The sequence below is a fragment of the Arvicanthis niloticus genome, chromosome 17 (assembly GCF_011762505.2).
Source record: "Arvicanthis niloticus isolate mArvNil1 chromosome 17, mArvNil1.pat.X, whole genome shotgun sequence".
NCBI classification, from domain to species: domain Eukaryota; kingdom Metazoa; phylum Chordata; class Mammalia; order Rodentia; family Muridae; genus Arvicanthis; species Arvicanthis niloticus.
The window spans coordinates 57,454,641-57,481,628 of record NC_047674.1 but is presented as its reverse complement, the minus strand read 5'-3'; the positions used below and the strand labels follow the sequence as shown (position 1 = coordinate 57,481,628).

The 26,988-nt window shown below is 49.7% G+C and overlaps 1 protein-coding gene across 2 annotated transcripts; it reads right to left on the bottom strand.

Moving 5' to 3' along the window:
- Window positions 1–472: 472 nt before the first annotated feature.
- On the bottom strand, window positions 473–19,917 carry Mocs1 (molybdenum cofactor synthesis 1). 2 transcript variants are annotated; one of them, XM_034521938.2, is made up of 11 exons: window positions 19,727–19,917; window positions 15,128–15,254; window positions 13,148–13,315; window positions 9,765–9,929; window positions 7,599–7,660; window positions 7,184–7,295; window positions 6,865–6,977; window positions 6,352–6,462; window positions 3,738–3,858; window positions 3,469–3,531; window positions 473–1,827 (listed from the first exon to the last, which is right to left on the bottom strand). In XM_034521938.2, the coding sequence occupies exons 1-10, from the start codon at window positions 19,847–19,849 to the stop codon at window positions 3,476–3,478; spliced, it is 1,158 nt and encodes a 385-aa protein (XP_034377829.1). In that variant the 5' UTR covers window positions 19,850–19,917; the 3' UTR covers window positions 473–1,827; window positions 3,469–3,475. The 2 variants fall into 2 exon arrangements, with proteins under 2 accessions (XP_034377829.1, XP_034377827.1); XM_034521936.2 differs by having other exon boundaries at window positions 808–1,827; window positions 3,484–3,531; window positions 19,727–19,912.
- Between the last annotated feature and the right edge of the window lie 7,071 nt (window positions 19,918–26,988).

Sequence of the window (26,988 nt, the reverse complement as noted above, 5' to 3'; positions counted from 1 at the left end):
TGGGGTGGGCAGAGCCAGTGGTAGGCTGAAGCAAGCTCCTACCAGTTCCATGAGTGCCAGTGTACATTTCCTGGAATGTTCCAAGCCATTTGAGGTTGTGTGGCTAGCTTGAGTTGGGAACTCTGTGTCACGGGAAGCTGTTCGTCCTCTAAAGAGCCTATGATTAAACATCCATCACAATACCTCTATACAAGGCAGAGGGAATGCCGCCGACCTTAGAGAACCTGTCATGCCAGGCCACAAGCCTCATCTTCAAACACTCGTGATAGATACAACTGAATCTGGGACTCCCATCTGTCAAATTGCCTTAGGATGCATTCTGGATTTGCCTCTAGGTCCAGAGAATATGTCCCTTGGCTTTTCTAGGGTCCTTCTTCCCTGGCCCACCCTTTAGGGAGTATCTTAGAAGGTGGCTGATGGGTTAATATTGAGCACTTGGTGCCTTGATAGACAAGAGTCCTCAATCCTCATCTCCAAAGCTGGCATCGTGGCTTTATTTGTGCGCTGTGAGGGTAAAGGTCACCTTCAACTCCTCTCTCCCTGATACGTGCCAAAGTAGAGAGGTACGGGCAGACTGTAGTAAGCAAAACCAGCTGTGGGCAGATGTTGGCACAGGTCCTTGGGGTTGCAGTCCATAAGTGTGCATCCTGAAGAGAGCCAGAGGTGATGGGGGGGGGGGAGGCAGTCTGTGATACATTCTTTAGGGAGCTTGTGCTTTTCCTTCCTCAGAGTGGGTTCCTCTGCTTAATGAGCCCTTGTTCTCTCCCCAGGGAAGAGAAGAGAGGACCCTAAATGAGAAAGGCTGCCTAAAGTTGTCTATCTGAAACAACCTGAGCAATATGATGTGTGTGTGTTGTGTGTGTGTTGGGTATCCAGCATCAAAACTCCCATTGCCCAAGTCCTGGAAGGTGTCAAGGCCTCAGGTGTCCTCTGTTGATGACACCTCACAGTTAGTGTTACAGAGACAGGGTGATCCTAGGTCTAATCACTAGATTTGGAGGAATGTGACATCTTTCCCTCAGCTTGGATTACATCCCCTGGGGACATGAGTGGAGAGTGTGGCGCTCTATGCCCGATGGAAGTCCCCCCGCTGCCCCCCAGTCTTGCTGAGGAGCTTTACCTCTGTCACCACAATGTCCCTGCTGACCGCCTTGCACATGTCATACATGGTAAGGGCAGCCGTTGCAGCCGAGGTCAGCGCCTCCATCTCTACCCCAGTGGGGCCCCTGGCCCGGCAGGACGCTTGGATCAGCACAGCGTGGCGTGTGCTGTCTAATTCCAGCTGCACCTGCACGTGGCTCAGGGCCACATGGTGGCATAGGGGGATCAGCTGACTTGTTAGCTTGGCCGCCTGGACTCCAGCCAGCTGGGCCACCACCAGAGCATCTCCCTTCTTCAGTTGGTTCTGCTGGACAAGCCTGAAGGCCACTGGTCCAAGAAGGACCATGGCAGAGGCCACAGCCACCCGCTCCGTCTCTGGCTTTCCACCCACATCTACCATAGCTGCCCGCCCTGCTGAATCCACGTGAGTTAGCTGATTTGAGGTTGACCCTGGACCTGAGGGGATGTCAGGGGCCTGGGACCCTGTGCTAAGGCACTTTGAGTGAGTGTCAGGGTCTGAGTAGGAGCTGTAGTGTCTCTGAAGGGAGTCAGGCCCCAGGCACTGCTGAGACAGAGGAAGGGCCATGGGGACGCAGTGTCTCTTCCACAAAGTTGCCATTCGGTCAGAAAGACACTGTCTGGCACTTGGATTCCGAACACGGAGGGGATTCCAGGAGGAAGTGCTCCAACTGGCTGGTGGGAAATCTTGAAGCATCAAAAATACCCCTGAAAAGCAAGAAGGGGAGAGAAAAGAGACTAAGGCCCCAAAGCAGTTTCTTCTCCTGACCCCCTCCATCCCCACCATGAGTTCTTGTTCACACTGGGGAGAAAAGGCAGACAGAGGCAGACAGAGAAGGAACCAGACAGAAGCTGCCCAGTTTTGGTTTATGCTCTTCAGCAGTGGGGGAGCAAGATCACTTCTGACTCCTTTGCCTCTGAACTTTGTCACAAAACCTTCCTATGACATAACTAAGGCCTGAAGGATCAAACTAGCTAGGTCTCGCCCTGGATGGCCAACCACGGGTATTTTCACCTTGATTCTTCTGATGGGGAAGGAACAGCAATTGTGTCATTGACAGGTAGGACACCAAGCATACAGTTGGTTCATTTACTTAAACAATGCCAAGTCCCTGTGAGGACATCAGGTCAGGTTGGTTCTCATGTCTAGGGAACCTTGGGGATGCTGCAGACTGCTGTTTCCCAAGAACAAACAGAAAACTGATGTCCGCACCATGATCAACAGCACACAGGAGTAGATACTTCCACCACGGCTCTACCAACATAGAGCCAATAGGGTCTCTAAGTGGTTTACAGGCTATTGGGGGTCAGAGAGGCCCTGACCCAGGCAACTCTTGTTTTATGAAAACCAGGCCAGTCTAGTTACTCCGTGTTTCAGTTAAGAGAATCCATATGAAGTTAACAGCCTCCCTAATGTCTCCTTTCTACCATACTCTGAGCCTTGCCCTTGTCTGTCAGACGGAAGGCCATCAAGGTGTTCCCATTCCCAGCTGTGAAAATGTAGAAGCCTAGACTAAGACCCAGTGCTGGGGAGATAACAGGGAAGAGAGATGACTAAGATGCCTTCCCCAGGGGGATGTTTGTCACCTGTCTCTTCTACTTGGGTGGCTGCTGTGCTGGGGTGGACATTGGGCTATCTCTGGCCCATGGAATCTACTTTGTTCTGGGCTTCTGGGCTCCTGGGGCCACTCTGCTCCAAGCTTTAGAGGAAGGAACCATTCCCTTCAGGTTTGCCTAGTGCTTTTTCTGTCCCAGTGTTCTAATTCAGAAGGGTGGGTGTGACCTAGGGACTCAGGCTATTCTGGGGCCATCTGACACTGAGCAGAGCATCCTTCCTAGGGATGCCCAGGGACTAACTCAGCTCCCCAGGACAGGACACTACCCTGGGCTTTATGAAGTGATGTCTTCACTTGAAGAAGCATCCTACACGTGAGATGCATGCACCCTGTGCCTACAGTCCCTGGAGTTAAGGAACTGGCAAGTTCAAATCCTGCATGTTCAGAGAGCTGTCTCAACGCATTTGAGACAACTGAGAGGCCACACACATGCACAGGCACTCCACGTGGCAGAGAGGGGACATGTGTGTCCTGTTGAGAGATTCTGGAGCTGAGGAGCTCCACTCTCTGGGAAGAGCTGACTCAGCGAGCTTCCAGAGAGAGGGCTCTACCATTCTATAGTCTGAAGACAAGGGGCTTGCTGTGGGCGGGGAATAGCAGACATGGAAGGTTTAGGAAAAGATTCTTTAAAAATGAGGACTATTAAGGGGCAGAGCAGGGCTTGCCTCACAGAGGAAGCCCACCCCCACCCACAGGACCCCCCCCCAAATGACAAGGGTGAGAAGTTACGTACTGATAGGTCACCCACCGATGAGGATCATGGGCCGGTTCTTCATCTGGGCAATATTGAACATGCCTGGCATTAGGGAGGGATGGGCAGGGAGGAAAGCAAGGGAGGAGAGACAAAAGTGAAACACGTGGGTGGGGGAATGTGCCCCAAAAGTCCTGTGCAGTCACAGGTGTCCTGTCAAAACCCTCACGTGCATCACTGTTCGTCCTCCATCTGCCCGCCTCCTTCAAGCGTCCTCCCACTGGCCCCGCCCACTCCTGCCCAGCCCTTACCTGCGTGCTGCCGCTTCTTCCTACCCACTGCCGCCCCAATGATTCTCAGCAGCTCCTCCTCAGAGGCCCCCGCCCGCAGGTGGTCCCGCAGTGACACCTCAGAGTTCCCGAAGAGGCAGACCTATTGTAAATGAGAACATGCCTCCTCATCCCAGAGCCCCGGCCTCCATCTTGTAAGCTGCTAGCCCCACCAAACTGTGCGCATATCCCCCACAGCAGGATCGCACTTGAGGCAGGACCCAGGGTCATGAGGGACAGAAGCAACTGCGTGGAGGGGCCAGAGAGGCTGGACAAGCAAGAGGCAAAGTCATATTCCTTTAAGACTGTACAGTGTTTGTTGAGAATGTAAAGATACAAAGGGAGAACAGGATTCAGGGCCGCTGTTACCCTCCGAGATACCGGATGCGGGCGGTAGCACCATGAGAGAGGACTCCAGCCAGGGGAGCTGAGGACTCTGGAGGTGGTACACATATCTTGTTTCCCATGAGCCCTTCCCAGTCCCTTTCAGCATGGATCTGAGTGCCAGCAGCTGCCCCTGATTTGGTCCATGGCCCCTGCTCGGTAGCTAAGCAGCTGAAGGCTTTTGGAAATGACAGCTTTGGGGGGTTTGTTTGTTTCTGAGACAGAAACTCATTTTTATGCTCTGGCTAGGTAGTCCAAGATGGCCTGGAACTGACAGGGACCCTCTTCCATCAGACTCTCACATGCTGGGATTACAGGTGTGAGCCATCACATCTAGCCAGAGATGACATCCTGTGGCCCCCTCAGTCTTGACACAGTCATGGTGATGGGGATGAAAATAAGACTGGGGATATGGCAGCTGAGAAGACCAGCACCGACTCTGCCACAGAACCTTCTATGTGTCAGCTGTGCGCTGAGACACAGACGGATGCTTAAAAAGACGGGGAGGGTAAAGCTCTGGAGAAGTCAGGGGTCTCAGAGAGAAGGTTAAGCTTCTTCAGCATGCTGGGCATCCCCCTGCCTCCACCACAGGGCCCAGGTTCCTCCCTGCCTTTCACTGACAATACTAGGTTGCGTCCTCTGTAAACTTCTGTGGGCTTCCCTGTGCTGCCTTCCGCCTGGGAGATCAGGAGGGAGGAAGAGAAGGCCCTGGCTTGCCTCCCTGTTCCCCCATCTCTGGCAGCAGCTGCTTCCCTCCACAGCTGAAGCCCCAGCCCTCTTCCCTCAGGCTGCAGCCTCACTGGACCCCAGTGACATCACTTCCTCCACCTCTCACCGAGGTGGGGTCAGCTATTGGGCCTCAGGATCCCTCGATGTCCCTTCAACGTAACTCTCACTCTAAATGAGTTCCCATTCTCTTTAGACACCTGTCTTACATTTTCCACAGCGACCTCGATGGAGAAGCCACCTGCATCCCCAGGCAATTCTCGTTCCAGCCCAGGAAGGCCTCCATCTTCACCAGCCCAGGGTACAGCTCTTTCTGTATTCAAATAGCCGACCCCAAACCTGCAGCTCCAACCACAGTCATAAAGAGTCCCCAGGTCCAGCAGCTGCCTGACAACCCTCTCCTCCACACACCACCAAGCTCTTTATATGGTCCATAGGTTTTCTTTTGTAGCTGTGTATCTGTTTCCTGTATGTAGGTACATGTGTATGTGCACGTGTGTGTGTGTGTGTGTGTGACCACAAGCATGGAGGACAAAGGTCAACATCAGTATCTTCCTTAATCACCTAATCACCTGGCACCTTGGTATTTGAGAGAGGCTCTGTCGCTGACCTGGATTTTGCTAACTCGGCTGGACTGGCTGGCCAGTGAGCTCCAGAGACTCTCACCCACACTTTCTTGGCACTGGGATTGCAAGTACGCAGCCACGCTTAGCTTTCTGCATGGGAGCTGGAGGTCTGAACTTGGGTGCCCGTGATTGCACAGAGCCATCTCCCCGGCACAACCTCACACCGTCACCCTCACACACCTATGTGTCTTTATCATTGCTCAGTGGCCTTTTACTGAGTTTGATTCAAATCCACTGAAGATGAGATCATGTCTTCTTCCTCTTGCCCGGAGACTTCACTTTGCTCCCTCCAGTCAGACTCACATTGTTCTGAATCACAGCTCTCAACAGTGTGGACCCCACATCTGATTTCAAGCAGTGTGAGTCCAGACCTCCCAGCCTTTGCTCAAGGTCATCATCCTTCCTGTCAGCACAGACACATGGGACAAAGGGCCACTTTGCTTGTGCCCACCACCTCTTTGAATGTGGCGGGAAGTTCTTATGGCTTTGAGGAAATGGGCCTTTCCACAGGCACGGGCCCAGACACAGAGCTTGGCAACTAGCCGAGGACTGGGTGTCGGTTTCAGAGGTGAGCCCCTGGCTGGGAGGAAGAGGCTGACCATGATGACACAACGGCTAACAATTGTGCTGGTCTCCATCTGCCAGCAGTGAGGGCTGGAGATGACTTTTGAGAAACTAAAGAATGAGGGATTTAAGAAACATAGACACACACACACACACACACACACACACACACACACACAGATTCATTCTGGTCACTCCTGAGTTTCCCTGCACTGACCACTGATCGTCCCCTCTATCAGAAGAGTGAGAACTGGGTAGCGAGGAGACCTTGGGGTGGGAGGGGCGGGGATGCTCACCTTGAGGTTCCCGTCAGCTGTGATGCGCAGCCGGTTGCAGGTCCCACAGAAATGCTCTGACATGGACGTGATGAAGCTGATCTGACCCTGGAAGCCAGGGATCTTAAAGGCCTAGAGGGGAGAAGGGCAGTGGGAGGGTCAGGTTGGGCTATCCCTTACACCTAAGGTCCCCTTTGCTGATGTCAGGACCCCGTTCTGCAGCTCTCTTCAGTGTGGTGGGCGACTCATGAGCCTGTGCCCTCGACTGGCTTGCTCTGGAGAAGAGTTGCTGTGGATACAGGTGTCTGAGGATGGGAAGCCTAAAGACGCCTGTGTGGAGGAGAGGGACAGGATTTACCTGCAGAGATGTGGCCTCTGATACTGCTTAGTCTTACCACATCAAGGATGCTCTTTTAAGCAACCAGGGCATTGCTGAACACCCTGCTCCACAGCTACACCCTGAACTCACAGCAGCACCCCACCAACCCTGATGACGGCAGGACCATCCCCAGCTCTACCTTCCTGCTCCCCAACCTTGGCAGTGCTGGAGTCCTCCTCCGGCAGCTTCTCCAGCTCTGGCCACCGCTGTCGAATGGTGTCCAGCATCTCCTTGTAGCTCACCATCTTCCTGAAGTTCCACTTGTTGCCTGTATTTAGTTGCAGGTAGCAGGGGAAGCTTTTGAACCAGAGATGAAGGGGACCCTGCCCAAGGATCAAATCACATCCAGACTTGACTCCAGAATGTTCCACACCATTCCCCCCCCCCCACCACCACCCCAGGTATTAGCAGTACCCGGAACAGCCCTGAGGCCCAGCCACCCCTTCCGTCCCCACCAAATCCCTCGTCACGCACCATCAAACGGCATGTACTCAATGAAACGCACGTCCAAGGGAAGGCCCTCTGTCAGGGCCACGAAATCCAGAAGCTCGTCTTCATTCAGGCCTCGCATCACTACACAGTTCACCTGGCCAAGGATACTGGGTAGTGAGAGCTGTCTGCAGCATGCTCTCATGAGGATGAGCTCGGGGGGGGGGGGGGGGCGGGGGGGACCTGTCAGGACGCAGCCCTTGCCTCTTGACACCCAGTACTCCCACAGCTAGGGTATTCCATAGGGCCACTGCTTCTCTCTATACCCAACCGGGGAGGAGAAGAAGGGGCTAGATGTAACTTGGCAAGAAGCAGTGGCAGGCACATGTCCACTGTCCAGGTGTCATGGACTCAAGGTCAGGAAGGAAGGCAGGAGTCAACAGGAGTGACAGGCCCTCACCTTCACAGGCTTGTAACCCAGCTCGATGGCTTTGTGGATACCCTCCATGACTTTGTGGAAGCCTGCGGAGAGAGAGAAGCAGAGATTCAGGGACCCCCTTCTCCAGGGAACAGCCAGAGCCGTGTGGAACAAGCTTGACAGACTGCAAAAGTGTTCTCTCACGAGCCAGACAGCAAGCATCTCAGGCTACACAAGGCAAGAAGCAGCTCCCAGATTCTAGGTGGGTACACGCCATGAAACTTGATTTTACGAAATTCAAGGCACAGCAATATGATTTTTACTTTTATTAACATTTACTTTTGCGGAGATGTAGGCATGTGTGCATGTTCATGTATTTGTGGGGGTGTATGTGTGCATAAGTGGAGGGTGTCAATCCGCAAAGCTGTCTCCCTTGGCTTGTTGTCTTTCTTTATCTCATGTTATGTATATGGCTGTTTGGCCTGCATGTCTGTCTATGCACTTATGAAGGACAGAAGAGCACAGTGGGTCCTTTAAATTAGAGTTACTTTATTCACTATCTCACCAGAACCATGTGGGGTTTCACCACGTGGGACAGAGACATGGCTGTTTTCTCAGGGATACGCAGTTGTTTAATTGGGGTTCACAGGTCACGCTCTCAATAATTAATGATTACAAATGTTATCTGTAACACACACTCCTGGTTCCAAGGCCTAGATGTGGCCTGTGGGGCACAGTTAGCTGACCCACAATCTGGTTGTCTGCACAGTCTACATGGGGAAACTGAGTCCCTGCTGCAGTCTTCACACACCACCTTGTATGATGTAGGCACTTCTCCCACTGACATGTTCTCAACAGCTGCTTCCTCAGAGGCGGAGAAAGGCCAGAGTGTAAGGGGGAAGTCTGAGACCCTGACGTCAGCTGTGTCCCTGGGGTGGGGCTTGTACTAAGGAGGAGAGAACTGCGCAGAGACGGGCCGTCTGAAGCATCTCCTCCACTGCGCACTTCCCAGCCCTCTACCTCTCTGTTCACAGGCCCCTCAGAGGAAGTGTCCTAGACCCAAGCTCTCTGTGCCCCAGGCCAGCAGAATCCTATCTTCACATGCTTGGGATTTGTATGAGGTCGTCACCTTCCTCGGTCTGCATTTTCTCCCTCCCCAGGCCATTCCAATGGATACCGAGACCTCAGCAAAGGCTGTTCTACATGCTTTTATGTTTTGCTCCTGGAGCCTGCAGGGTTCAGACACGGCATGAGAACCTAAGCTTGATCCCCAGGGTGTGTAAAAGACTGGGCATGAACACATTTGCAATCGTAACCCCGGCAGGTGGAGAGGCAAAGTCAGGGCTCACTGGCCATTCAACCTAGTCTATCTCAGGCTATCCCAGATCCCAGCAAAAGATTCTGTCTCAGAAAACCCCTGATGGACAAGTCATGAGGACAACAGCTGAGGCTGTCCTTTGGTCTCCACCTGCACACATACCCGCAAATACATAAATACAAACATGCCCCCCTACAAAAAATAAATTATAAATTCATAGAAACTGTATTACTTTACTACACTGTGAATTTTGTCAGGGTGGATACTGCAGCCCTCTCCAGAGAAAGGAGCCCAGCCAGAGTTTAGTCAGCTTCCAGAAGGGTGAAAGCAGGAAGTTCCACCCTGGGGCAGAGAAGGAACAAGGCCATGGTATGACTGGTACTGACTGACACTGCTCCAAAGAAGAGGGTGGAAAACCACCTTTCCTAGCCCCGCCCCGACCTTCCAGAGCCATCAGTGATGGACAACCCACACCCCAAAAATCAAAGAGTAGAGTGTCCATGGTTAAGAGAAGCCAGACTCTGACCTAAGGAGACCAGGGCACCAGGTTGGACCCATCTGCCATCAAAGGGTCCCTGAAGCCACCACATGGGAGACATGTTTGAGGATATCTGAAGCAGGGTGAGAGGAAGGGGCTTATGTCTAGATGGCACAGGAGCCCTGAGTACTCTAGGCCTGACACCTCAGGGTGATCATTTCCTGCACCAGCTGGCCCACCTGTCTCCACACCAACAACTTGGCCTTGGTATTTATTCCTTACTGAGCTCACATCCATAATCCAGACACCAGGAGGAAGTGACACCCCCTAGAATCTCCACATCCCCACTAGAAACACACAGCGCCCTGTCAGATCCCTGAGGAGAACCACACCTCAGCCTGCCTGTGATCACCTTTTCTGCGGACGATGAACTCAAACTTGGCAGGAACCAGCGTGTCCAGGCTGATGTTAACAGCATTGAGCCCTGCTTGCTGAAGCGAGGGCAGCAGCCGGGCTAGGTTGATGCCGTTGGTGGTGACACCGATGGTTCTCAACCCTTCCAGCCGATGAAGTCTGGCTGGAGAGATAAGAAGGGTGCATTTTTAGACTTTTTATCCTGGGAGAAGAACAAGAAGGCAAAGCTCTCACTCCAAAGGGACACAGTACAGACAGGCAATCTGCAGCCTCTTGCAAACCACTCCGGGCTTGGTAATGAGAGCGGAAATAAAAACCAGGATAAAAGAGAGGCTGGGGAGACGGCTCAGCTACTAAGATGACAAGTTTCTCTTGCAGAAAAGCCAGGTCCTCATGCTCGCACAGTAGACATTTTACTGGCTAAGCCTTCTTCCCAGCCTCTGAAGCAAAAGGAATCTTGAAGAACTATACACAAAAGAACGGAAGAAAGAAAACAGTGAGGATGGAAATACCCTATCTGGTCATTCAAATCCAGTAATGCCTGGGGAAAGATGCACCTTGTGCTAGGAGCTATGGTCTGATGTTCAATGTCTCTGAAAGGCCTGTTGGTAAAGGATTGGTCCCAGGAGTGGTGCTATCAGGATGTAGTGGAGCCTGTAAGAGGTGGAGCCTAATGAGAGGTCCTCAGGTCACGGCCAGGGGAGGGGAGTGGTTAAGAAAGGACTAGGACTCTGAGAATCCTCTCTGAATCCTGGCTCAAGACTGACAGAGATATACACTCCAGCCTTCACACAATCAGACTCCATGAAGCCCACCTGACCCTGAGTATCCAAAGTGACCTTTCTCTCTATAAAATCGGTTGCTAAGGGTATTTCATTATAGTAACACAAAGTTAGTGATACAGTGCCAAATGTTCAGGGTGGCTGCTTTCAATCAATGACTAGACCGAAGTTGGAATTTTAAAGATAACTATAACTATTTTTCTATAATAAACAAGTTTTCTTTTACAGTGTACGTGTCCTAGTTCGTGCTACTCTTGTTGTGATGAAACACCATAACCAAAAGCAACTTGGGGAGGAAAGGGTTTGTTGTATTCAGCTCCATACAACAGTTCATCATACAAAGCAGTGAGAGCAGAAACTCAGTCAGGGCAGGACCTGGAGGCAGGGGCTGATGCAAACGCCATGAGGGGTGCTGCTTACTGGCTTGCCCCTCATGGCTTGCTCAGCCTGCTTTCTTATAGAACCGAGGACCACCAGCTCTGGGATGGCCCCACCCACAATGGGCTGGGCCTTTCTACCGCAATCACTAATAAAAATAATGCCCTATAGACTTGTCTATAGGTCAATCTTATAGAATCAATTCCTTGACTGGTATCATCTCTTCCCAGAAGACCCTAGCTTGTGTCAAGGTGACAAAAGCAAACAAACAAACAAACAAAAATAAAAACTAACCACAAAACAAAACAAAACAAAAAAACACACAAACACACCCTGATCTGCACAATGATACTTATAATAGATAAAATAACAAAAAATATTAAAGTTATAAAATAAAATTCTAGGATAGAGAGGCTTCACTTCTCGAGCCTGCATTATGACACCTGGGTGGGGTTAAAAGGCAGGCAGAAATGGCATGAGTTTCAAAGTCAATGAAAACAAAGAAGTGATTTTCAGAGTACAGAACATTTCACTTCAAAAATACACATATTCATTCTTTATAAAACATTACATAGCAATCAGCTAACTCGGGTTTTGCCAAGCTCATGTAAACGGCCTGAGCTTAATCACAAAGACTGTGTCTTTAATCTGCCCAGAGAAATCAGAAAACCATTAGCCGTAAAGACAATTGTGAGTGATACGAGTGGACACAGAAGGAGAAGTCAGAGTCAAGAGAATCAGGCAGTTCTCCCAAGAGAAAAAGAGGAAGAAATGTGGAACCAAAGGGCAGTTTAATCAGAAGTTCAAGGTCATCCTAGGTTACATGAGAGTTTGAGGCCAACACAGGCTAAAGAGACTTTGTCTACAACAAGAAAGTTACACACCACACACACACGCACACACACACACACATACACACACACGCACATGTACAGAATCATACATATATATATATATATACACACATATATGTACATCATAATATACATATACACATACACATACATATAAGCATATATATATATATATATATATATATATATATATATATATATATATATATCTTAAAGTGACAATGCTGGCCATAAAGAGACAACTGTATGCCATTCTTAACATATTTGTATATGTTAAATTGGCAAAGAAATGGGGTAATACCCAGATGACAGAGATCCTAAAGAGAAAAAGGCAATGGAAAGAACAAAGAATTAAACAAATAATGGACTTTTCTCAGAAGTTTACCCGAGCTGAGAAGACTGAGAAGTGTTCTTTTTATGTAAGAGAAATTACACTGAATGCCAACAGGATAAACAAGGAAGAGACTGTTCAAGGAAACTGGATACAAAGGGAACACCAAGAACTTTCCGAGAAAAAGATAGATTACCTCAAAGAAGCAAGAACGGAACATGGTGGGACCAGACTTCTCAACATCAGTGGGACAAGGAAACCACAAAGAGACAGATGTGGCGCTGTCCTTCTTAACACTGCAGGAAAGATCCTCAAAATCAAATGTTGTGATTGGGTCTGGACAGACGGCTCGGTGGCTGAGCGCACATACTGTCCTTTTGGAGGACTAGAGTTCTGTTCCCAGCATCCTCAGCAGGTGACTCACAACCACCTGTAACTCCAGCTCAGGGGATCTGATGCCCTCTTCTGGTTGCCTTGAATGTAGCCCTAGTGTGCACAGGACCCCCACCCCCTATATACAGAATTAAAACCAACTTAAAACAAAACAAAAAACCCATGACAACCCATATTTAGTTCACAGTCTGCACCATGCCAGGTCTGAGGGGAAGCAGCTCTGGAAGAAACACAAGGAGGCAGAATGGCCAAGGCTTTACTGAGTTGACAAAATTTGAGCAGGGACGTGGCAGGGGGCAAGTTTTAAGCTCCTGGAGAAGGGAATGCTATGGCCAGAGAGGAAGGAAGGGACAGAAAAGTGGCTAGCAGGAGCCTGGTCACAGGGCCTCGTGGTGAGGACTCTGAACTTAATGTCATAGTGAGCCACTGTGATTTGGCATCTAGTAGCTGAGACCCTGGAAGACCTGAAGCTCTTCCTAGCCATCACCCCCCACTGAAACAAATAAATAGCAGCTATCTTAGAGGGTGTTTCGGGACACAACGTCTGCATGAGTGACAGCTGTCAGATAAGCAGTAGGTAGCAGTGGAGCCCTGCTGGATGAGACAGGAGACGAGAAGAGCATATGGCATGTGTCCAACTCACCCACGATGTCCACTACATCTGGTCGGATGAGAGGCTCCCCACCAGTGAGACGGATCTTGTCCACACCCTCCTTCACGAAGAGCCCGGCAAGGGTCAGGATCTCCTCTGTGGTCAGTAGGTCAGCTTTGGGGGTGAGGGACACACCCTCCTCGGGCATGCAATACCGGCCTGAGGAAAGAAAGGGGATGAAGAGGTAGGAGAAGAGGCAGGTGTGGCAGGGAGGTGCAGATGCCAGGCTCCTTAACAGACTAACAGTCGTCCTGAATATACAAAGTCACGCTGCATTTCCCGTCTCCCTATAATCTGGCCTGACTAGTCCTTCCATCAAGGAGCTGAGGGTTTGGGTTAAAGAAGATAAATTAGGCCAAAGCAGAGCCTGGCTCAGAGCAGGGGAATGCCTGAGACACTGGCTGCTTCAGTTTGAGAGCACCCAGACCAACCTAGGAAGGCCAGGGCCCTGCACTGTGTCTGACAGCACAGTCTACTGTGTGTGACAGCCAGTCTAGCTGTGGCAAAGTTGCCTCTTCTGCACAAGCCAGGAGACGAAGAAAATGATCTGGCTTGGTGAAAGCCACTGTCCTGTTACTACAGCGTCCTCAGGTCCATCCTATGCACAGACTTGCATCAGCTTGAACAACCCCAGGGCTCTTTGTCAAGATGAAGGAGCAGATTGGGATAAAGAGGTGAGCTGTGGGGTCGAGGGTAGGAGAACCATTTCCTACCATCACTCTTTGTTTTATCAAGAGTCAGGCTGGATCTGCTAGAATCAAGGGCGTGTCCACTCCTGTCAATGGGCCATATGTGGCCCCAGACAGCTAACAGCACAGCCTAACACAAAATCACAAAGAAAACAGGGTGAGGTACTTTGCAATTCTGTGTGTGCTTATGTGCAGATGTGGAGGCCAAAGGTCAACCTGGAGTCTCTTCCTCAGTCACTCCCCATCTTATTTTTGGAGACAAGGTCTTACTTTTATCAGGTGTTTGCTGACTCAGCTGGGATAGTCAGCCAATGAAGGGGTCCACCTACCTCTCTCTGCCCTCCCAGCACTGGGATTATAAGAGTGCACCCCCATGCCCTGCCTTTTTTTTTTTTAATGGATTCTGAAAATTGAAGTCAGGGTCTCATACTTGCATGGCAAGTATTTACCAATGGAGCCACCTCCTGATCCCCTGCAATTTTGTATGTGTGCGACTTAGTTTGCTTCTTTGGATCCCAGCTATCAGGTTCTCCATGTGAACTCCAAGGACACCAACATCTTGTAACAGTATCAGAAGACTGGAAATGCCTACCAGAGTCACAATGTCACACAGAACGCACGCCTGGACTCTCAGGACCGAAGAGACGGCGAGAACCAAAAAGCACATGTGTGGGACATTTTGTTTGGGTAAACACTTACCAAATACACATGCATTTACTCAATGCTTGTGAAATATAGTGGCAAGGACGGAGGCGGGGCAGAGAAGGAGGGAGCAGGTGTGGATAATAGGAAAGAAAGTGGAGCCACACTGCAAGCCTCCAGAAGTGGACACACACCCAGAGCATCCCTGGGATCACCCAGTGAGTTGTGTGTGTCAATGTGGTTGCTGCTGGTCCAACACAGGACTGGGGTACCTCATGGCCGTGGCTATACTTATTGATCCCCTGTAATGTTCATACCCTCTCCCCACCCCAACACCCAGACCCTTGGCCATGTCCTGGACTTGGGAAAGAGCCCTGGAGAGGGAGAACAACCCCAGACCTACCTACTCTTTACCCTAAACCTGATCACAACTCTTCCAAATCTAATCTCAAGGAGACCCTCGCTTCCACAATCCGAAGGCTAACTTCAGCCCTGTGTAGCCACTACAGGCTGACCAGCCTGCCAATGAGGTGAGGTGAGTGAGAAAGAGGGAAGAGAAAGGGAAGGGCTGACTGGAAGTGACTGTAGATGCCACTTCAACAGAGGGACAGTGGCCCAGAGATGCCAGGAGGAGACTCACATCGGAGGTTGCACTTCTCTGTGAGAGAGATCCGTAGGTAACTGTGCTGCCGGCCGAAGCTGTCCGTGAGGAAGGCAGAGAAGGGAGCTGCATGCTCCTGGAGGAACTGGAGCCTCATGGACAGCCCCTGCAAGAACAGGGACAGGATGGAGCATGAACTCTTGCTATTGACTCTGGGAGATTGGCAAAATGGCCCAGGTGTGGCGAGCTGAGGTAGCCCAGAGATGAGCTGCCTCTCCCTTACTAGGCAGTACCACCAGCCCTTCCAGTTATCCAAGGTAACTGACTAAGGGAAGTTCTACCCACCAAGACTGCAGACAGCTTCCCTACAGGATTTAGCCCAAGGCAGGTGTATTCAAGCTAGAGGTGAAAGTGTGTGGGAATTCTAGACTTTTCTTTATGCAGTTATATATTTTGCATTCCTCACCCAGTGCCAAGAGGAAGGATTAGTCAGCCATTGTGTGGCCTAGGGGAGGATTGGTGTAGACTTCAAGAACTGAGCTACCAAGGAGACAGGTTTGGGGCAGAACTGCACCTTCCTGTCCATCACAGTTACAAGGAACCCAGCCATGAGGGAGTCACTCCAGGTTCCAGTTCTTCACAGCTGAGAGGTGCTCCTCCCTCTCAGTTCTTCATGGCTGAGAGATGCTCCTCCCTCTCAGTTCTTCATGGCTGAGAGGTGCTCCTCCCTCTAATTTAACAGTGGTTGTACAAAGATGAGGAGGAGCCAAAATAAATCCAGGAATTGGGAGTGAGAGGCCCAGGAAACATGACTCAGCAGAAACCATGGAGCAAGCCTGGCCAAGGAATAATTAAGGGGCTGGCCATTAGCCCAGCCCTCCAACACACACCCTCCCCCCCTGGCTGGAAGGAGGGGCACACTTATCACTTGGATACAGGAAGCCCCACCTCTGACTCTTTTCCCCTCCCTCATCTCATGACCTACTCCCACCCCACCCCACTTCCTACAATCTCCTGGAGGTGGGGGAGACCCCCTCCCATCCCATCCGAGGACGCTGACCACAGATAAGTCAAACCACTGTGTAACATATAGGCCTGCACAGAATCACTTCCAGGCTGGTCTCTGCCAAATGGCTTAACCCTATACCGGGTTCTCAATACTGGCATGAGATTTACCACAGAGCTTCCAGGACAGCTGGGGAGTCCTGCCAGCAAGAGTGACTTCCTCTGAGTGCCTGAACTCTGTACTGTGCAGCCAGGGCTGAGGAAAGTTTTAAGCAAGGAGAGCAGTCCTGGTGGAGTGCAGACTTTGAGGCAGGAAGACCTGAATTGCAAATCTGGTTCTAGCTATGGACCAAGAACCTGGATCCTTTTAAGTTCCAGGCATGGCCTTGCCTTTGGATGATGCAATAGGATGTTGTCATCCACAAAGTTTATTTGCTCAAGAGCCACACAACTTTTTTTTTTTTTTTTTTTTTTTTTTAAGGCAAACAAAACAACGAAACACACACAAAAACCCACCCACTCACCCATCATTTTTAAGTTACGACTTTGCGGTGGGCCTCATTCAAAGCTATCTTCGGGTACAGATGGCTTGTAGGTAGTGCCTGAAGGATGAGGACATTCTAGAGAGACACTGTGTTCCTCTCTGTCTGGACTTCTGAAAAGAGGTACCCCCAGGGAACTGGAATTTCCCCCACAAGTCTCAAGCAGAGAGAAGGAAAAGATGGTCATTTTGAATAAAACTACATTTTTCTGCTTTTCACTATTAATTTGACTCATTTGGCTCTTAGCGAACGGTGGCCAAGCCTGGCTTGCTCCAGCTGGGCACGGGCTCTGACATGACATGCCTGCTTAGCTTGCTCTTCTGCAAAGTGGAAACAAGCCCATCTAATTCAACTGAAGGTCCCTTACAAACAATATCAGTAAGTGACTGCCATCTGTGCTGGTTAACATCATCGAGTTGCCAGGATCTAGAACTGCCTAGGAGACAAGCCTCTCTAGGCACGCAAGAGATTATCTAGATTAGATTAATTGAGGTGGGAATTAAAAGGCCTGCTTCACAAGCATAAGGATCCGAGTTCAGTAACCAGAACCCGCATTTTTAAAAGCTAGGGAGAGAGGAATGGGCAGGTCCCTGATGCTAACTGGCCAGCCGGCCTAGCTTATCAGCAAACCCTGGTTACCAGTAAAAGACCTTGTCTCCAAAACAAAGTGGGCAGCACCTGAGGAGTGACACTTGAGATTGTCTTCTGGCTTTCAAAGACACGGGCACATGCACCTGAACATACATACCACACACACACACACATACACACACACACACACACACACACACCTCAAATTATTTAATAAGCACTGGCCCACACTTTGTTAAATGGCCTTTTCCCCAGTTCCCTGAGATGGAAGTCTTTGCATCTCTGGTTTCTGACCAGCATAGTCCACTCCCCTGAGACGTGGACTTCAAGGAGCTGAGTAGGTTGAAAGCAAAAAGGAAAAACCCTCCCAGCACCGTCCTCCCTGCTTCCCTAGCAGAGTCCTCCCTGTTCCCCCAGCACTGTCCGCCCTCCTCCCAGAACCACTCCTGTGATTTCTCCTGCACCAGTTTCCTGTGTTCAACATCCACTCGCCAGCCTTTGCTCTTTTCTAGAACTCTGAACATCTAAGTGACTTTGCCTTTGCCAGAGTCACTCAGAGCCCTTCAACCCACCACAGGCAGCGGGCTCAGATGCCTAGAACTCTTTTCTGCCTCCAGAAAGTCAGAATAGAGCTCCAGAGAAAGAAACACCTTACCTGGATTGAGCTAAATCTGGTCAGGAAGCTGTCTGCCCTACCTGAGCCATGACGGCAGTTCCTCTCGATTTCCCTTGGAGCCTGGGGAAGCCGTCCACCCATCCTTAGACTGCCTCAAGGCCCCCTTTCCACTCTGCACAGCCAGCTCCCACTTAAGATTCACTTCTCTTTCACACCCACACCATGACATGCAAGACACCCAGTGAGCATCCACCATGGCTCTCCACCTCGGACCACCAGAGAGCCCTGTGAAAGGCAGGCAGAGGGTCCCTGTAGGAAAGGAAGACAGGGTGAGGGTCCCGGATGTTACCTCTGCTCCTGCCCACTGGCAGTTCTGTAAAGGAGCTGAATACAGAATTTCACCTCACCTCTGCGATGCTCTTACAGATCCCATGCCCTAAGCTTCTGTACAAGGCGAGCGGGTCTAAGCCTCTGAATTTATAGACAGAAAGCAAGGGGAAGTGAGTGCAGAGATTAGACGCCAGATAAAATTAGAGGCCAACAAAAGATAAGATCACGGGTCTCCTAGCTCTGACTAGTGCTCCACCTAACTCATTAGTTTGCTTTGAGCAGCCAAGACACGTTGTTTGCTGGCTAGGCTGGCCGCATGCACTGAGGGAAACACCAGTGGAAATACCTAGAAAGGCTGAGGGAGCCCTCGAATCCATAAACTGTCAGAATGCAAGGGCTGAGGCACCTTTGACAGAATGATTGCTTGCCTGGGTAGGAGGGGCCCAAGAGGACCTAGTACAGCACCTGAGGGGAGGGGCTGGCACAAGTGTTGTGGTTTAAAGTCCTGCCTTACAGTGCCCTCGAGAGAAGATACACTCGGTTGGTGTGAGGACAAGGGGCCATCAGCTTGGCACACTGCACAGGCCCCCTCACAACAAGCACAAAATCAATTATAAGGAAGAAGAACATTCTTTTGGCTAGTATCATTTTTTAAGAGCTCTTACAGCCGCCCTGGCTATCGTAGGTTTTTTCACTCAAGTACAAAGTTCAAGGGTTTGGAAAACCCTGTGACAACAAACCTGCTTTATCTAAGGCGCCCAGAAAGGCAGCTCTGAGGAAGTGAACACTGACATAAGCCAGCCTATGTCTTGAGCAAGATGGGAGAGGCAAACATTGTGAAATTCAGAGGCCTGGGACCTCAAGCTCAGTCCTGGAAGACAGAACTGACGTTTGGTTCGGAATGAAAATGGAACAGCTTCGAGTGTTTCCCTAACCATGTAGGTAAAACAACAAACTTAAAACCTATGTAACTGGAAACACTTGGAGAAGTGAAGTAGAGGACCCCGACCCATGCTGTGAAGACAGGAGGGAACTCCTTAACCCGGAGCTTGGTCTTGCTCTGTTCCTTATCAAATGAGGCAACCCCTCCCAAGAGAAACAAGATAGGTCATGGAGCCCTGCCATTACAAAGTGACAACAGACTGTGTGTGGCACCTGGCTAACACTATTTTTAGACCTTGTCAAAGAAGCAGGTGTCCCGGGGACACCTGACTGCACTGGCACCCTCCACCCGGGAGGTGACGAATGTTTAATAGGTTTGGTGGAAGCAAGGGCTAAAACAGCTCACTAGAACCTAACTCTCACCCTCTGATAGCCCCCTTTTCCTGCTGCAACTTAGCTACCTGTTAGAAGGTGGCCCTCAGGGGAAGGCGAGTGCCGGGGAAACTGAGGAGTCCTCCCGTTGGATAGGAGTGAACTCAAGCAACCCATCAGTGAGTGCCCAGGGTCCTCCCTAGAAGAAACCTCTAGGAAAGAGAGTGCGTTCTGCACATCAGGGTGACATGCTTGCATCTCCCTCCAGGTAGGTGTGTGCAGGCAGGCAGGCGGGCTCACCTCCCTGGTAGGTCTCGAGGGCTCCCCGGGGTGGGGCTGCGTCACCGGAGCACCCGAGCTGCAACCCCGGGCATTGGACCTCAGGAGCCGCCGCAGTACTCGGGACGCAGGCCGCGCCGCCATGAAGTCAGCAAAGGAAGTACCCGACCTGAAGTGGGCCTCCAAAGTACTCTAGTCCGGGACCTGGCAAGGGGTCATTTCAGAGGGGAGGAGCAGAGGGCGGTGCCTAAGAAGCCAATCAGCGAGGGTGCTGTTCCGCATGGCCCTCTGGAAGTTGTAGTCCACGCGTTCCGCCCCCTTCCAGGATGGAAGCGCGTTCTTGTACAGAAGTGCCAACTCTGAGAAGGCTATTCTCTTTTCCTTCAGCTTTGCCTGGTCTTGGATTTAAGCTCTCTTTAGATGCAGAATTTAAAGGGGTGGCATAAAATCTTCTAGGCAAGTTATAATTATTTTTTCTTTTTGTTATGGAGGGTGTTGAGACCCTTACACAGTGTCTCAAAGGTGTAGCCCTGGCTGCCCTGGAATTCGCTTTGTAGACCAGGATGGCTTCAAATCTACAGAGAGTCTTCTGCATCTGCTTCCAGAGTGCTGGGATTACAGATGTTCAACTCTGACCCAAATGGAAAACAATTTTTTCTTTTACTTTTAAATTTATTTTTTAATGTGTGAGAGTTTGCCTGCACACCTGTAAGTGCACCATGGCACAGTTGGTACTCATAGACACCAGAAGGGGGGGCATGGGGGAGGGGAGAGGTGGGGGCGTCGGATCCCTTGGAACCTGAGTTACAGATGGTTGTAGGATGCCATATGGATGTTGGTCCTCTGGAAGAGCAGCCAGGCCTCTTAACCACTGAGCCATCTTTCTAGCCCCTTAACTTATTTTTAAGTTAGCATACAAAACAGCAGGTTACTTTATGACATATTCTTAAATCAAGTAATATTTCAATACATTAAAATCTGCAGGGGGAAATACCAGTAAAATATCAACATTTAAAACTATCAACTTTACTAATGTCCTTCACTTTATCCTACAACAGCCCCTGCTTGTAGGACAACTAGCACAGCTCCCTTTCAATGCACACTCTCTAGTTGTGTCTCCCATGCGTCAATAGTCTTGGCTTCCCCATTAATAATAAAAAAAAAAAAAATGGGTATATGAAAGGAAGACACAAAGAATGGGTGACCCTCAGATTGCTCCCTACACACAGAACTCTGAGCTAACTAGGAACACCATGACCCTGGTGTGGATAGAAAGTTCATTTAGCAATCAAAGAAGATGTCTCAGAGAGAGGAAGTGATTTTTCCAGAGCTGTGCAGCTGATTAAAGTGTCCAAACCTTGTAGCAGTTAAGCCCGGTTTTTCCTTCCTGCCCCACGCTCCCAGAAATAAGATTCTGACTCAAAATATATTTACAAATACCTGGCCATATAGCTAGGCTCTTCTCTGACTGAAATCGTGACCACGAGTCTGTCTGGTCACATCTTCCCGGAAATTTCCCGTGCCTCTCTCTATCCTAGAATTCTTTCTCCTTCCTGATGTCCCACCTTCTCTTTCCTGCCTAAGCCATAGGCTTTTTAATTGACAGGTGATGCAGCCATACAATACACAAGCTATTCTCTCTACAAAGGCTAGTCTCAACTCCAGTATCATCTGACTCCTGTAACTGATTCTACAACTGAGATTCACAATGTGAGAAGAGTTGGGGTGCCATGCGCCTCTTTTCTCTGGAAAGCAGCGAGACTTAGTCTCAAATCCTGGAGGTCCATTCACACTCCATAACAGACATATACACATACTAAGAATAGATATACTCAGTCAGTCACAGTGACATCCACACCTGTCATCCTGGCACACAGGAGGCTCAATCAGCAGAATCTTGTGAGTCCTGGCCTGATTCACCTACACAGTGATCTCCAAGCTGGTATGGGCTACATAGTGAAGCCCTGTCTCAAAGGGGGGGGGGGAAGAAAGCGGGAGTGGGGGAGTTATTCTCAAACTCTTCTTGAAGCTCTACTGCTATGAAACTGGAAGGAGCCATGACCAGTACAGAGCATCTGTGAGCTGGAGTTGGAAGTGGAATTGTGGCATATAATCCAGAACTGACAGTTCCTCAGTGAGGAAAGATTAATAGAACATAACTAATTTTTAGAAATACAGGCTGGTTATTGGGAAAGCAGAGATGGTTTTAGTCATAAAGCCAGATAAACTTTCGCCAGATTTGTTTTGTACTGTCTCAACTTTGAGTAGCACTAAGAGAAAAGTACCAGTTTGAATTGGAATGGACTTGGTTGAGCATGTCTGTCAAAAGATGATGTGCAACAGGCCCAGGGAGCCCCTGAGAGTAGCTGGCCTGCTGTCCGCTGCTATGGCTATGTCTGCCTGCATTTGTCAACAGAACTGGGGGTGGAAGAGAGGAAAACAAAACCCATTTCTTTACAGATGGGAGGCCTGAAAGAGGGCATCTAACCCAGGAGGAAAAGCTTGTTGGCATGATAGATTGGAACCCGAAACAAGTATTCCAAGGCAGATGCCTCAGGGAGCTGGAAGGGCTACCCGCACCACTAAAAACAAATTCTGTGGCCATGTCTTCTCAGAGAAGAGACACTGAGTTTCCCCCACAGACAGGGAGTGTTCATGTTGGAGCCCCGGAAAATCACCCACCACTGGAAACTTTCACATACGCCGCCATGGAACCTGTGAGACCATCTGTTATCCTGGGGACCGTAGGTTTGTTGTAGACACTCCCATCTCGTGCAGAACCAGCCATGGAGGGCTCAGATGTGTGTGCCAATCTTGGCGTTTCGAGAATTCCTTCCCTGGGGGGGGGGGACTCCAAGTCTACTACCCCTCCCTCCCAAGGTTTATCCTTCTATTGACAAAGCAAATATGATCCTATCAAAATCCAGCTTGGCAAACAGCAAGTTTGTCAGGCTTGCTGCACTTAGAGAGTGTGGCTGAGGGATCTCTCCACAGAGCAGCGGCATTGGAAAGTGTATCTGGCAGGAATGATGGCTTCCCCTTAGCTGTATAGAGCCCCTTCCCCCTAGTCTTTCCCAGAATGCATACTCTAGCATCCCCCAGATGCCCTGGAACCACAAGCAGTTAGGACAGAATGGTATGCAAATACCCAGGAGGGAAAGCTGGAAATTAAGTGAGGGTCCTGTGGTCCTTCTTGCTCCCATCTTCAGGATTAATGGCAGTCATCTCCAGGCCTGGTGGTGATGACTCTTGCGAGCAGGCACACTAGATCTAATGGAGATGGCAGCTGTTTGGCTCAGAGGAGCAAGTTCTACAACTCCTGGTCCCAGATCCATTCAGAGTTGATGCCGGAAATCTGCTCTATGTTTTTATAACAATGGAAGAGGAACACAGTGTGCAAATTCCCATGAGTAGTCACGCCTGTTTCTTTAAGACATTGCCATGGCATTACGTGGAGACACCCGTTGATACCTGTCTTGGGTTTGGAGTGGCCTGTACTCCACTGGCCTCACCCTTACTTGACATTTATTCCACTTGAATTTCCCCTGATTCCTCACTAAGAGGTCAATTCCATGAATTCTCCAATCTGCTTTCAGGCTTCTGCCTTGATCCCTCCAGTGGAAGGCACTCACAGGAAAGCAAAAGGCTGTGTGCTAGGGACAAATGGCCATGTGCATCTCCCTGACTTTACTTTCTGATCACCAGGCCAGAAGCAGGAAGGCAAAGACTGGAATCGTATAAGATAATTCTACACCTGAAAGCTGAGATCGTCTACACCAAAGCAACTCTCACTCAGTTCAACATTCAATCTAAAATAGATCCTTTCCTAGAAGCCTGGGAGATGCTCGCATGTTTAACATGCAAACATGAAGACCTGTGTTCAAATCCCCCAAATCCTGTATGTACTGTGTGCACCTAGCAGAGATAGGGTGATTTCTGGGGGCATACTGGCCAGTCACTGTTACAGAATCAGGGGGCGCCAGCTCCATTGGAAGGGCCCTCTGGTACTCTTAGAGGTAAGTACCCCCAGCCACAGTGTTTAAGGCTACAACTGTCCTCTTTACTTGATCCATTCCCCCACCTTTGGAGCTGCAATCCTGTAGTTTTCTTAGGCCTAATTGGGCTACTGTGCCCTTTTCTGCTCTCCTCTCTCACCTTCCCCTCAGAGCTGCCTGTATTCCCACAGCTCTGCCAGGCCCTCATGCAAGGTGAAAGGATGAAGAGATGACCCAGTGGATAAAACATTTGCTGTGCAAATATAAGGACCAGATTTTGGATCCCCAGAACCCGTGTGAAAGCAGAACATATCTGGTGACTTCCTGTTATCTTAGCAGCCAGGAGGTATAGGCCAAGAAGCCCTAGGCAAGCCAGGTAGCTAGACTAGCTGAAACTGGTGAGTTCTGGGACCAGCAAGAGACCTTGATTTAATAAATAAAGGGAAACCAACTGAAGAAGACACCTGATGTCAACTTTGGGTTTTCATATGTGTGTACATATATGTGCATTGGTACATACACAGGCATTCACATACTTACAAACACACACCTATACTTATGCAAGGGAGAATCCACAGCACATATATACTTAAGTGAAGAATTAAATGATAATAAAAAGAATTAGTGAGACGGCTTAGTTGGTGTGAGTCAAGGCACTTACTGTATAATCCTGGTGACCTCAGTTTATCCCCCAAACCTATGTAAAGGTGTGAGGAGATAGCCTGACCACCCATTCCTCTCACACACATGCTACACGCACACATGTATTATGCATACACAAATTAATAAATTAATTAAAAAAATAAATACCAGAAAAGGAACAGAAGGCAACAGACCTCTGGCCTCCGTACACATGTGTGATGCACACACAGACACATACACACACACATGCACAGAGAGAGACTGAGACAGACTGACAGACAAACAGACAGAAGAAAGGAAGAAAATTTCCTTGGACTCCCCAAGCCCAATTCCTTGCATCAAGTTCGGGTTTGCTGCCATTGGCTATATGTGTTTGGAACAACTATTGTGTAGAGATGGAAGCACCAGGCTGGCACTTCTGAGAAGGCGTCTTTGAGCTTCTGCTGCTCCTATGAGGATTGGCCAAGCTGAGAACTCTGTGTGCCAAGTTCCCCTCCCAGTGCAGGCAGGGAGGGGTACATGAGGGAGGCCAGAGAGGAACTGAGAAGAACCCTGACTTGGCACTAGAAGATCTGATTGTTAGCCAACACCCGTCACACATTCATGGCTGAGCCTAAGGGCAGTTACGTAACTTCTCTGACTTCACCCAGTGTGTCTAAGGGAAAGCTGCTTAGCTGTTTATCTTCACTATCTTACGGGGGTGGTAGCTATGACTTAAGAAAAAGAGAAAAGAAAAATCTGAGATCAATCAGGAGAGGCTAAGGAACTGGTCAAATGTCACTTAGATATCAAGTGGCAAAGCTGAGACTTGAACCCAAGGCATGGCAGAATCCGGCCTGAAACAGCTCATCCTGGACCTAATTACACCCTTGCGGATAGCTCTTACTCTCTTCCAGGTTCCCTCAGGCTCTCCTCTCATGCATAATAGCTAAGAAGAACTCTTTTTGAAAAGATTTAGGTTAGTGTGGATGTGTTTGTGTGTGTGTGTGTGTGTGTGTGTGTGTGTGTGTCCTCAGAAGTCAGACGAGGACATCAAATCTCCAGGAGCTAGAGATACAGGTGTTTGTGAGCCACCCTACCTGGGTGCTGGGAGCCAAACTCAGGTCCTGTAGAAGATCAGGAAGTGATCTCAACCACTGAGCTTTATCTTTCCAGCCCCACGACCAATATTTTAATCTACTTCACAAATCATTTTCTTAACTACATGTGTCCTAAAACATATTGCAAACCCTAAGTTTGAACAGTAAGAAAAAAAATCAGAATGCCCACATCAGCAATCCTGGAGCCTGGTTTTTCCCAGCTAGGTCTAAAGTCCACTGCTCACAGGTAGGGCGATTTCCCCCTTGGGTACGTGGTACATCATTAATGACCAGGAGGAACAATGATAGTCATTGAGCTTTCTGTTTGAACTGGCTTACAGAGCTTAATAAATGGAAAGAAAAAGAAAGTATAAACTAAGAAGAGATTACGCTTGTTCCTCTGGTTTGTGCAGATGTGGGTCAAAGGGCAGAGGCTGTAGAAACCAACCAAGACATGCCTGAAGCAGTTCACATGTGAAGAGCAAACCATTCAGACTTGTTAAGACAACCAAAGTGACATTATGACGTGCGTGTAGGAGGGAAACACGTAAGGGCTCCGGGCTCCTTGTCCTGATTTGTTTCCCAGCAGCCCCAGCAGGCTGGTGGCAGGAGCAGAGAGTGAGCCATTGGATGGATTTGAAGTTGGAGGCTCATCAGGTGCAGTCTGAAAGGACAACTGGGCACAATTTACATGAAGGGGGATAGAGTACTCGGGTGAAGGATGGGGAAAGATGGGAGTTTGGAAGAGGCTGAGAGATTAGATAAAATAGAGGAGGTTCAAAGACTGAGAGCTTAGCTGAACTCAGGGTACCACCACGGGGCTTGGGAAAGCTTGGTGTGTACACGAGAGACAGCAAAGACAAGGAGATAGAAAAAGCTAGTAAGAAAGGAAAAGAGAAAGATAAAGGCTCTTGAAGCCTGCAAGTGGCCACGCCCTGCCCACAAGGGCCTGCAACTGTCAGGCTCTGCCCACAGAGCACCCTAAGGGACATAATGACCAGCCCCAGCCCCTCCAGGTGCAGGTGGCCAAGATCCCCCAACAGAGTCAAAAGCCCAATCCTCACAGGAAACCTCCACTCTGGAAAACTATATAAACCCTGTCTTCTGCTCAGTCCTCTGCTGCTTCTTGCCTGAGCAGAGGGAGCCACCCTCCTGGGCTTTTCCCTCTTAAGGAATCTCTCCTGTGAGGTATGTCGTGCTTTGTGACTTTTGTGATTATTATTATTTTTTTTGGGGGGGGGGGCTTCCAACTGCAACAATGCCTTTCCCTTCAGGGCTGCACCACTCAGAGTTATAACACATTGGCACCATTACTTGGATAGACTCTCCTAGTGCCCATGCTCGCACCGAGGGCCTGGGCTGCACTGGGAAATGAACCTTCATCTCTAGGCCAGCCACAACAGACTCACCTTCCAGCTCCCTGGTCACCTCCCTATCTACCAGCAACAATTATGTAATTTCCCCCTTTGATCAGTGTAAACACTTCTCTGAATCTGGGGACATGATTGTTGAGCAGCCAGAACCCATCCTGCAGGTGGGTACCCCAAGCCACACTCTGTCCTGGGTG